We start from the raw sequence: 13,034 nt of genomic DNA on the forward strand, positions 1-13,034 counted from the left end.
GAGCTTCCGACCCGACCTGTGTGCAGGTGCGAGACGACGTCGCCTCTTCCCGACGCTGTGGCAAAGCTCTCCACCCGACGCGACATCCCGACCCGACCACCGTGACCGACCGCCGGGAGACCTCAAGGGACGCTACGCAAGATCCCCGCCATTCGGACTTCCCCGAACAAGCCGCGTCGGCCCCAAGGCCACGACTAAAAAAGTTGTTTACACCAACACCCATCAAGGTTTCAGGGGTGATTCAGTCTTGTCAACAGGCAGAGTCAAAATAATTACGCACCCAGAGTCCCGCATGGCTGAATGTAACTGGAGATGAGACGTGGAGCCCATGAGAGAGATGGGTACGAGGGTGAGTCATTTAGTGCGACGTGTAGCAGACAAGAAATATTTATCTGGGGACAAAATAAAAGAAAGGATTTCCCCACCGGTTAATTTGAGACAGAAGTCTGCCCTCGTTATTGTTGGAGGTTATACTGAGCTTCTTACGGACCGACCGTTTTCCTCCAATTGTATAGCAGGTATGATTTGCGAGTAGATCATCAGATGTAAAAAAAAGATTTTTATGATGAAGTTGCGGCCACATAGATCACATTTGGACCGACCAACCCTTTCCCCCATTCCTATTTGTCGTAAACCCAAACCCGCACGTACCAAATAGCCTGTCTCTCTCTCTCTCCGATCTTTGCACACTGTATTTGGTCGGTTCCTCCGCCCTCCAACTTGGAGCTGCGAATTCGATCTCGCCTTCCTTCGTTTTGCACCCGCGGCGCCCGGATTCGAGCCGGGCCGTCGAAACCCTAGCGCCCCCCCCCCCTCCGCCCCAAACTTTGGGCGCCGGAGCGGAGGGCGATGGCGGCGGAACTGGGGCAGCAGACGGTGGAGTTCTCCGCCCTTGTGCGACGAGCCGCGGAGGATTCCTACCTCGCCCTCAAGGAGCTGGTGGAGCGGTCCCGGGCGCCGGAGGACCAGCGATCCGACTCCGAGAAGAAGATAGACCTCCTCAAGTTCATCGCCAAGACTCGGCAGCGGATGCTCCGCCTCCATGTGCTCGCCAAGTGGTGCCAACAGGTGATTCTCGTCGTCGTCTTTTTTTTTTTTTTTGCTTCTTTATTGCTCGCTGTGAACTGGTTTTTTGCCTAGGGTTTCTGAATGTGTTCCTTCTTGAGTGCCTCTAGGCTCCGGTAGATGGAAAGCCGCTTCATTTCTTAATCCATGGTACGGATTTAGTCTAGTGTCTGGATTAGTAGTTTATCTGGGGATGATCCTGGAAACCTAGTTCCAAACTGGTAGTCAGTCTTGGTGAATTTGGCGTTTTGGATATGCAAGGTTACAATAAGTGCAGCTTATTTCAGTTTTCTGGAGTGTTTTTCCCCCCTCCCTTTTAATGCATTTTAGCAACAATATGAAATTTATTAGTTTGTGATGTAGTACAACACGCTTTGTGCTCTAACAATTTTTTTCTACTAACCCCAAATGCTACAACATCATTAAATCCTTAGTCTATTTGTATGTATTAATAGTTAAAAAATAGCAGATTATGTTTTGATGCAATTTAAGATGTAGCTAAATCCTTGAAGGTGAATTGTAAAATTAGAGAAATTTGTTGGAACCATTATTTTGAGAATTTTCTCATTGGTGTTCTATATACTATTCTCAATCTTTGACATTTTTTATTTGAGACTGATTGTATCCTAAATTAGTAAGATGCTCTATAACTTTAGGAACCAAGTGAGTCGTTTTTATATGGTGCAGAAAATATTTCTCATGATTCACAACATATTAAAGCTTTGTTGTCTAGACATGTTAGGAGAAATATTCCATAAAGCACAGATTAAGGCTGTAAGTTGGGCAGTTTGGGTTTATTAGAGGTAAAACTTTATTGACCAAAGGTGATCACCCTCACCGCATGATGAACCCAATGTAATTTCTGAACTAGCATGATAAACATGTACCTAATTCGAGGTGGAATCAAATTGATTCTCAAGGTATTAATGTCAGAAAAAGAAGTAAGCCACTGCATTCAATTTGTAAATGTTAATTGACAAAGCATGTTGTGCTTTTAATTGTCATTATCTAAATGTACAACTTTCCAGAAAGGTTGCATACTTTTTATGTTTGAATGAATTTTTTTGGAGCCTTCACTGGTAACCTTATTATAAATTCCTTTGTGACATTATGCTTCTTGATTTTTTGGAGTCTTTTTTATTCACTTTGTCACTTGTTTTGCATCCAGCATTTTCTTTAAATTAAGCTCAGAATCTGACTTGAAGATGGTGGTCTGTGCATTTATTCATTTGTTTGATGATCAATGTCAAAGTAGTCTTGTAAACTTTTGAGATGCCTTATTATATAATTAAATTGTTGGCTCACGTTGTGTATCACATTAGATGACTGATTTGATCTTGAACTGGCATGGTTTAGGCAAAGTTCACGTATGGCATTTATAACACCTTGCCAGAGAACTATAATCTTAAGCCTGGACAAACATTCAAGTGAAAGCATAAAGAGTCTTGAATTAGCAAAATGATTGTTCTGTAACAGTCATTACAACTCATGAGCTTTATGAATGCCATTTGTTTTGTCTGATACAAGATAGTGTTCCTAATTATAGTTTGGTCTGTGACCTAGTTTCCATTCTCATATTACTGAAATGGCAACTTAAGCACATGATTGTCGATATACTCAAATTGGGCTCCTTCATGGAGAGAACTTCAAAATTTTAATAACATGGAGATGGAGGGCTGGGAAAGCATTTACATAAAATATTCTAATGTATTTGTCGATCTCGTCTTTTTGCAATCTCCCAATTTGACTGTGACATAGTCTAATTTAGATATATCTTAACCTTGAAGATGATCTTCCAGGAAATCTTTAAGAATTTAGGTGAAGGGTAAAAGTATAATGGCTGTTCTCTTGGTAGAAGTTTTGGAGGACAATTAAGATATAGTTATCTAGTCTAGTGTTGAAAACTTTATCATGTACATGTTTACAACTTTTAGTGGTCGATTCCGAGGTTGTCTTTTACATTGTCCAATTTGCTCAAATGGAGCCTACGATTGATGCACTAGTTGGCATGTGTTGACGTGTGGCTTGCCATAAAGGTTCCCATGCATGCTAGGCTGAGTCACACTCAAGCAACTCTTCACATGTGGAGGTTGGCTTAGGTTCTTTTTCATTGCAAAGGCTTCGTGTGCTACAAAGGTTGTGACATGCTCTGCTGCTACAGACAACATCCTTCCATTGCACACACAAATGAACTCTTATTGGAGGCTTTTTTGCTGCATGTTATTTAGAAACACTTTTTGTCAAATTTAGTTGCCTGACTATGAGTACATACTAAACACTAAACACAACTTGCTCAGTTATTTACTTTGGTTTGGAGGGAAATATGATGAATAAGTTTTGTTGTTTAAATAGATAATTTGCATTGATATTCGAGTTTCAAAGTTTTACAAAAATTAGACTATTATATAATATAATATAATATAATATAATATATTATATTGGGAGAATTGCGCATAAGGATTTTTTATGGTCTAAACTGATTTAATTATAATGTTTTTAGTAATATATATAAAAAATATTATAATTTAATGTTAAAAAATAATATAAGGTATTATTGAAAAGATTATAATTAGATCGATCCATAAAAAAAGAAAAATAAAGGAAAGAAAAAATAATAGGTGGTTTTGGCTATCAAATTACAGATATTTAAGGTATTAGGTACCAAATAAGTTATTAGAGAATTATGAAAATAATAGATTTTTTGGAAATTCGCCACATTATTTTTTCTCTCTTCCCGCTGACTTGTGCGGATGGCCGTCGGAATTCTTTATATTCTCCTACTTTCAACTTGTCGAGCACTCAAGGCTTATCCGCCACGTGGCGACAAGAGAAACAAGGGACTAAGTCACCCGTGATAACTCTACGGATGATGTGGGAGCTGCGCAGTTGGCGAGGTGTGAGTGACCCCTGAGACACGATACATCGGTCAGATTGGTCTTCATTGCTGACGTGGGTTGTGCTGTTATACGACTATACATAAAGTAATGAAAGGAACACGATGTCATGCAAAATTAATTTTGGGCATTTAACATAGCTATAGTAGAAATGCTTGACAAATATGGTCTATAAATCAATAAATTGTAGTTGCAAGGATTAGTAATCATGGTAATGCTTGTATTGAAAATTGGCTAAACTAAATTGTTATTACTTACAACTTTATCAGAATAATTGCTTATATTTACTTTAGAGAGCTCAAACTTGACTGAAAATGCACATCTGTAATCCAATTCACTATTATTGCTTCACTTTTCTTTACATTTGAGACACTGGTGACATTTTCTGACATAATTGAATCCTCTATACAAGAGCCTAGATGACCTGAAAACTAATATAATTTGTCTACACAAACAGTTCCTTCTATGTTAAGGTTGTGATTGTCAGACTCATAGTGTCCTGTTACTTGGTGCATGTTGTTGTATTTTCCTCACTACAAGAAATGATTTTCTATACTAGATTTGATTTGTACAGTGACTCTGCTTCATCACTTGTTTTCCTTGTCTTTTTTATCTCAGATGTAGTAATATTGCAACTATTAACCAATTCTTACTGAGGTAATATGTTGTTTCAGGAAAAGTAGTAGCCAAATTCTGTGCAAAATACCTGCACGCTCAAATTCTCAAGTATGAGCCTCAGTTGGGTGGTGATTTATCTGCTTCAGTACAAAAAGCATTTTTAAGGTAACATATGATGCTACTATTGTCTTCCAATATCTGTAGTTTTGAGTTGAGATAAAAAATTCAGTTTTAGGCCACATATGGTATGTCATAAAGCATGTAATGTGACAAGAGAACTGAATAGATTAATTAATGTATCAATTTGTCATACATATGATTCTTGTTTTGATTCAGAATGGATGAGATGATGAAAGGACAGAGAGGATGGAGGGAATTAGCTGTACTGGGGGACAAAATGGACAAGTTCACAGGTTTAATTGAAGGATTGATATGGTCCCCAAGGGGTGGTTATTCCAGTGAACATTTAGATGAATGGGCATATGAGGAGGTGATATATTACTCTGATGATCTTCTTTAACTTTGTTCAAGATGTTATATTGTTTCATTTAATATGCTGGGGATGCCATATCTTGAATACTTTGCTTGTTTTGTTTTTGGAAGGATTGTCTTTTAATTATGTGGGTCTGAAGTTCCTTTTGTGCTGTAATATATGTGCACGAATGAAGAATCCAAAAAAAGTACAGCTGTGGAGTCTATGAAAGCATTTTTCTTTGTCATCCATCTTAGTTGTATTTTATATAATGGTTGAATTGTTCTCAGGGAAGCCAAAGTTTCAAGAATTTTTTTTTAATACCTAAATGAGCTGTTGAAGCTATAAAAGGATGGGAAAGTATTTTAGGAGATTTTGGCTGAAGCCAACTTTTCAACAGTAGTTGTTTGAGCTGTCTCTGCAGTTGACAAAGTGTTTTACAATGTTTAGGGTCTTGGTTGTCAAGGAATTGTATAACATGTTTTTCGGATGAAAATTTAAAATGTTGTGCTGTTGTTGAAGATAGAAATACAAACTTTGAGAAAGGAGGGGCAGTACATTGGGAAGAGAGATCAAAGGAGTGAAAGAACAGAGAAAGAGATTGAGAGATAATTGAGCTCTAATTTTCCCACGATATGTCACACCTCAAACTGACTTCTGTGGTTTGTGATATTGCTGTAGGTCACTTGTCTGGGTTTGGCCTCTCCTAAAATTGAACATGTCCATTAAAGTTGTTCCTTTGGCCTATAATTCACTTGGTCTGAAGTGTCTGATGAGTCCTTGTTCATCAGATTTCCCTGTTTGGAAGTTGGTTGCTTTTATATGTCCAATATAAGTGAGAAGCACAAGATTATGCATTTACTTTTTTCACATGAAATTTCTGAATTTTGTTTTGACAGAGATTTTATAAAGCTAAAATATTGTGATGGTAAAGATGTAGAAATGAAATGCTTCATAGAACATACATTTTAGAAAAAGGTCTATCCGTATTGCAAACCCAGATTTGTTGGGTAATTACCAGAACAGTGTGATACTTTAAAATATACTACATGCGTATACTTATGTTAACTTAAGACGTACTAGTTTTTGGTGTGTACCAGGTATGTCACTTCAATTCGAGTTTCATGGAACCAAAATTATTATTCAAAGTTAGGAGTATATGATGCATAATAGAGGAAAAAGGAGACTGATTCTTATTGGCAGGTGCAGAACTTAAATCGTGTATCATCTTTGCATTATATTCCTAAATTTTGTTAGAAGGCTTATATTTATGTACACAAGGCTTCTATACAGACTGAGGCAATTTGTATGTTATCTTGCACTACTAATTTACTATGGTATGTATACTCAATATCTGGCAAAAATGGTAGAAGAATTTGGCAAGTGATTGTTTGTTGTTTTTCTAATTTTCATATGTTCCCACCATAAATTTTCTAAATATTACATACATGCTGAATATAAATTAGAGTGGTAGAAAATGCATTAGTATTAATTACCTTGTCCTAGTTTCTAAAGTTTTGTCATATTGGTTCCTTTTTTTCTGTGTCCATTGTCCTTGTCCATGTTTCATACTCAAGATCTTGTTCTTGTCGGTGCTAGTTGTTAGACTGAATCTTGAAAAGGCGTAAAGTACTATTTGCAAGTTAAGTGGATCCATTAGGAATCTTGTGACTCAAAAGAACTCTTTGTCAGGGACCACATTCTGATTTCTCTGGACCGACATCTGGAAGCACAGCTTGTGTGGCAGTCATTAGAAACAACCAACTCATTGTTGCAAATGCTGGTGATTCTCGTTGTGTACTCTCGAGGAAGGGTCGGGTTTGTCACTAAGAGAATCTCTTTCTACTGATTTGTGTTTTCATGTGCTTCAAAATTACATCATAGACAAAAAATATGCCTCAATTGTGTAGTCTTACTTCTGTTTGTTCTCTATAGGCAATTAGTTTGTCAACAGACCACAAACCATATCTTGTTGAGGAGAAGGAAAGGATCGTAAAAGCAGGTGGTTTTATTCAAGCAGGACGAATAAATGGAAGCTTAAACCTCACTAGAGCAATTGGTACTTCCTCAGTGTTTTTTAATAAAATTTGTAGGCTGCCTTATCATATGTTTTACTCTTGAGAAGCAAACTTATGGCAGGCGACATGGAATTCAAGCAAAATAAGTTTTTACCTGCTGAGAAGCAAGTTGTGACATGCAATCCAGACATAAACATTGTGAGTATACCACAGTTCCGCTTCCAATAGTGATTAAATTTAGAACCATTTGAACTATGATCCACCATATTATCATGAGTTCTATTATAAATCTCGGTATGTCATTTGTTGGCCTTCGCTGTAGGTGGAGCTATGCGATGATGATGAATTTCTCATTTTAGCATGTGATGGAGTCTGGTATGCCTTTTCAGCACCTCTTTAGCAATTGTAAATCCAAGACAACTAAATCTATTATAACTATTCTTATAATGAGATTTCCAACAATCATATATATCGTGTTTCAATTGCAACATTGACATGCCAACATTGACATGCCTTCAATTGCAACATTGACATGCCACGGTTATAATGTTATCAATACTCTAGTGTCCATCCACAATTTAAAGAAGATAGTAATACTATTGTCTTTCATGTTTCTAGCACATCGAAGTATCAAACTACTCACACTAAATTATATGTTTATAATTCATAATAAATTTCTCAGCTATTTGTGTGCCTATGAATTCTCTTCTCTTACAAATAGAACAGTTGATGTATATTAAATTAGAGCTCAATAGCGGCAAAAGATTCATTGGATAGTATCAGTCAAGTGTTTGTGTTTGAACATTCAGCATTATTTTGTCTATGTACTTCATTGGACTGTAATAAATTTCTCATGTTTGGTTATTACCTGTTGTGCCGTTATCATCATCATCTACCAGTTCAAGAATTATGTTTCATTGTGGCTTATAACATTTATAACCGTAAGGTGTTTTTCTACATAGTCGAGTGCTCCTTGCTTAGAGATTCTAATAGAATCAGATTGAGAACTCATGCTTGCCATAGTATGTGTCCATTTGAAATACTCGTGTACTTATAGGTGTCTATTCTGATACTTTTTACCAGGGATTGCATGATAAACCAGCAACTGGTGGATTTCATCACTGAGCATATAAAAACGGTGAGGACCTTATTCTATGTTATTTTTTGATCACTTTAAGAGTATCTTTCTCGGAACCTTATGTCCAACATAAACCAATTATCCGAAGCTGTAACGTCAGTGACCTTGATTGAGGCTAACTTCAACACTTGATGGTCTCAGTAACCGAGCTCATGAAATGGACTTTTGTTTTTTGGCCAAATAGTGTATCTTAGGCTTTATACATAATGGAATAAAGCAGTTTTATTTGCCAGAAGTATATTTTGTTTTATTTATCATAATACTTTTTCTGGTGCCTATGTTGCTAACTGCAGGAGAGCTGCCTGTCTGCAGTATGTGAAAGAGTGTTGGACCGGTGTCTGGCACCATCCACCATTAGTGGAGAGGGATTGGACAACATGACGATGATACTGGTGCAATTTAATAAGCCGATCAGACCTGATGCTCCTCATACATAAAAATGATGATATGCTGGGTGAGACTGAAGTTCCAAGTGATCCTTCTATCCTGCTGTAGATTTGAAGTGTGTTGTACATAGCAATATATCCTCTTGAAGGTTGTAGCGTATACATTTGGACAAATCATCATATGGCAGTGAATTAGTTGCGGGTGATCCCAAAGTTCCCATCTTTAACCCGATAGTTAGTATCGAATGTATAAAGCACTATTCATTTGGTTTACGGAGTGCTGAAGAACTAAATGGTTGACTTTACTCTTCTCATATGACATGATGACCTATGGATAAAATCGCATGATGTGTATTTTCTTAAATTGCCTGACAATGTGTTGGTTTTTGTGGAGACAAAAGTCAGATATCTTCTTTTCTTTCAAATGCAACCTTAGTGAGGAAGACTTGATTCTCGAGACCTTAAAATAAATACAATCACAAACCTTACCACACACATTAGATGTGGAATTATTTTTTTAATATTATAATATGTTCACTGTTGCAAAAAATTTCATTCAGTTGTAAGTTTAAATAGCCTCTATTACTGAGAAGTATCAGCAAAGCCAGATTTGTGGTAGAATCAACTTATTGTTTATTGAACAAGCAAACGGCACTAGAACTTTGATGCTCGAGCTCAACAAGCTATGCAACATGTGGTAGATCGAAAGCTAGGGCAGAAAGATGTGGTAGATCGAATGCTAGGGTTGCAAGTCAAGGTAGAAAGTGTAACGTTGAAAGAAACGCAGCCTCTACTCAATTCATAAATTCCAAGAAGCTTATTGTTTACCTTTTTTTTCTGATTGTTTACCGGATTCTATATTCTATTGTGCACGCTAGAGTCACTACTAGTCTATTTGCCGTTGTGCGTTGAGCCAGCAGTAACCAGTGTTTTACTACACCATTCTATCTATATTAAAGGATAGCGATAGAATCTTCAAGGATAGCGATATTCTCTCTTCAAGGAGTCGGGGTGCGAAAGAGCAAGCAGCGGGAATAGACAAGCAAACTTCTTGTCGCCGGTGCATAAGCTGACTATGGGTGCTCTAACACTTATAGGATGGGGTGCGAGTTCCACTTGCCTGCGTGTTCTTTCGCCTAAGTGTATTAGGGGTGAGTCTTCAATCCTTTCTTTCAACCTTTCTTTCTACTGCTTGAGACTGAATTTCATGGACTTGCAACTTTCTACGGCTTTAGATACGAAACCTTCTATTTTCTACTTCTTGACCATCTACTATACTTTCCACTTAACGAGATACCTTCTACTTGACTTGATACTCAACTGGATACTTGGGTAGAGGGGAACTAATGCGTTGGGTCACGCCAGCTTTGACTTGATCTCGCGCTCAGAAATGAGTAGGATAACAATAGCTACAACTTGATTATTGGCAAGTTGGGTAGAGGGGAACTAATGCGTTGGGTCTCGCCAGCTTTGACTTGATCTCGCGCTCAGAAATGAGTAGGATAACTATAGCTACAACTTGATTATTGGTAAGTTGGGTAGAGGGGAACTAATGCGTTGGGTCACGCCAGCTTTGACTTGATCTCGCGCTCAGAAATGAGTAGGATAACAATAGCTACAACTTGATTATTGGCAAGTTGGGTAGAGGGGAACTAATGCGTTGGGTCTCGCCAGCTTTGACTTGATCTCGCGCTCAGAAATGAGTAGGATAACTATAGCTACAACTTGATTATTGGTAAGTTGGGTAGAGGGGAACTAATGCGTTGGGTCACGCCAGCTTTGACTTGATCTCGCGCTCAGAAATGAGTAGGATAACTATAGCTACAACTTGATTATTGGCAAGTTGGGTAGAGGGGAACTAATGCGTTGGGTCTCGCCAGCTTTGACTTTATCTCGCGCTCAACCTTTAGTTCCGAACCGGGGCCGTCGTACCTCTTTCATCCGAATCTCTTTCCACTCAACATTACATACAACTAACTATCTATCGACCACCACAATTCATCTGATTCCCGGCATGCGAGAGAAGTTCTCATTCCTCTCTCATCGGTGAAGAACGGCAGCAGAACCACTTTTTCCAGGGCCACCCACATCTTATCCATCTGCCGAAAGAGGGTACCGTAAGCAATACGAGCAAGCAATCAATGCCTCCCCTGGAACCTGACCTAACAGTTGATCCCGAACCGTGGGAAGATAGCACTCTTTATCCATGGAGTATTATTCCCCAGCTTTACGTACGAGTCGATCTTTAACGAAAAGAGGAAGGTCAAAGGAAGTGTGCTTTGACCATGAGACATGTACAACCTTGTTAGCGAACAAGCAAGAGAGACGAAAACAGCTGCTGTTCTACCCCCATCTCTCTCGCATCTCTCTCCATCTTTCAGCCCTTTTACAAAGTTGACTTTCGAGGAAGGGTGAGTGCTGTTATTCATCATGCATTCATATAGAGATTTGAAATAGTCTCCTCGAGACGATTGGACTCAATATTTTGTTCTTTTCTATTGGTAATTACAATAAGCTCAATGCTTAGAGAAACATTAGGATATGATTTGAAGTACACTAATCCCACCAAATACAATTGTGCAAGTGTTCACTTGGCTCCGCTCCAACTTCTCATTCATGTGGAGCTCATGCTTCCTCTTCTCGGACCATCCTTTGCCGTCTCGTCTATCTTCTGGTCCAACCCCTTGATCCTTTCCTCGCTGAACGTGTAGGTATCCGCTCCATGTGTCGCCAACGAATGCGTGGCGGCGTTCCTTGTGCTAGTTCGACCTGTAGGACTAATGGCAACCAGGGAGGGGAGGAGGACACCGACTCCGAAAGTGCGTTTCAAAGATTTCTTCCTCTCATCACCGAACGGTAGCGCCAACCAAGGCATGCCGGAGAAGAACTCCTCAAAGGAATCCTGATCCTTGTCCATGGAGATGTTGACCACCTCGAAAGCACTGCCCATGCGCTTGATCTTGTGATATTCCTCGATCATATGAGGAAGAAATCTACGGCATGTACCGAACCGGCGAGCCGAGAAGAAGAGAAGGATGGTCTTGCCAACAAGCTCCTTCATTATTGTTTATAATGATTCATAAATTTATATATGATATATGAGTTTCAAGCATATTATCATATCATATGAAAATATAAATATGTAACGATCGATGATATCTAGGATACAAACAACAACGTCTTATTTGAAAGTGATTTGGTGATATATATTGTTGATAGAGTAAAGCCTGTCTGCCTGCTAGTTGCTAGTTATAAGAAGCATGAGTAGCAGAAAGCACATGGATTATGCTTCAGATAGTAATCTCTATAGATAATTCGGTTGACTAGGCTCGAGCGGCACAGTTAATAATAAGGATGGATTTGCAGCAAATTGTGTTCAATCTCTGAGTCTGCTAGTCTATCAAAATGCATCTTTATATATTTGTTTGGGCATAGTATCTCTAAGAATGTATGCTTGCAATGAACATTTGTTTGGTCTTTATATATTTGGATGTGTGAAGTTATATCCTGTATTTGCAAGTGAAAATCCAACATTGTTGTGCTTGTTAAATCCAAACTTTCGACATCTGTATCAGACATTAGGACTGCAGATGATGCTTTCATGATCCTCTCAGCTGCATTCATAAGATAGAGAAATAGAAGAGTGAAACTAGGAAGCTACACTTTAAATGAAGTTCTAGAAGTACTAATCCTTTTATTGATAAATTGGTGCACATCTAAAAGTTAACACTTGCACAATTGTATTTGGTGAGATTAGGTTAGACTATTCCTAATTTAACCCAATCTAGGCATAGTTGACACCCAAGGGACCTGATCTCACTTAGATGATCATTAATTAAATTGTCTTATATGGTTTGGGAATGCAATTCAACCTAAAATGTAGCCCCATATTAGCAAGATGGTTAAGCATCATCATCTTGTTTGCTATCGCATGAAAAAATGCATCAAGATAGTAGCTGAAGCTGATTTAGTTTTTATGTGTTGCTCTTTCTTTAATCAAGTGAATGCTTCCATTGGTGTCTATTAGGCTTAATTTTACATGCAAAAACAAGTTGCTTGACAATAAAAATATTTTACATGTAAAAATATTTTACATGCAAAATCAATAAAAATATTTTAGAAACTTTAAAACAAAAATAATGATCATCTATATATATTTTAAATTTATTTTTGAAGATTTTTAAATGCTTAAAAATCTTATATATTATTTTTACATTTTTATAATAATATATGAATATCACTAGTATATTATTTGTTATTTCTAATTATGGTTTATATTTTTTATATTTTCATAGAAAATAAAAAATAATGATCATATGAGATTTTGCATGATACTGATCATGTTTTGATCTAATGCATTTTATTCTTTGTTTCTCTCAGAATACTAAATTAAACTTTGTGAGTAAAAAGTATGATTTGTTATTTTAGTTGGAGTTAAAATCT

General features: G+C 37.6%; 1 protein-coding gene across 1 annotated transcript; it reads left to right on the plus strand.

Annotated features, from left to right (window-relative positions):
• Positions 1–1,043: 1,043 nt before the first annotated feature.
• LOC135614258 (probable protein phosphatase 2C 11) lies at positions 1,044–8,955 on the plus strand. Its single transcript, XM_065111415.1, has 9 exons — positions 1,044–1,068; positions 4,634–4,742; positions 4,914–5,067; positions 6,742–6,867; positions 6,985–7,108; positions 7,189–7,265; positions 7,390–7,442; positions 8,151–8,205; positions 8,499–8,955. Exons 3-9 carry the CDS (start codon positions 4,915–4,917, stop codon positions 8,640–8,642), a joined length of 732 nt encoding a protein of 243 aa, XP_064967487.1. The 5' UTR covers positions 1,044–1,068; positions 4,634–4,742; position 4,914; the 3' UTR covers positions 8,643–8,955.
• Positions 8,956–13,034: the final 4,079 nt, after the last annotated feature.

Source organism: Musa acuminata, chromosome BXJ2-6 (genome assembly GCF_036884655.1).
Source record: "Musa acuminata AAA Group cultivar baxijiao chromosome BXJ2-6, Cavendish_Baxijiao_AAA, whole genome shotgun sequence".
Taxonomy (NCBI): Eukaryota; Viridiplantae; Streptophyta; class Magnoliopsida; order Zingiberales; family Musaceae; genus Musa; species Musa acuminata.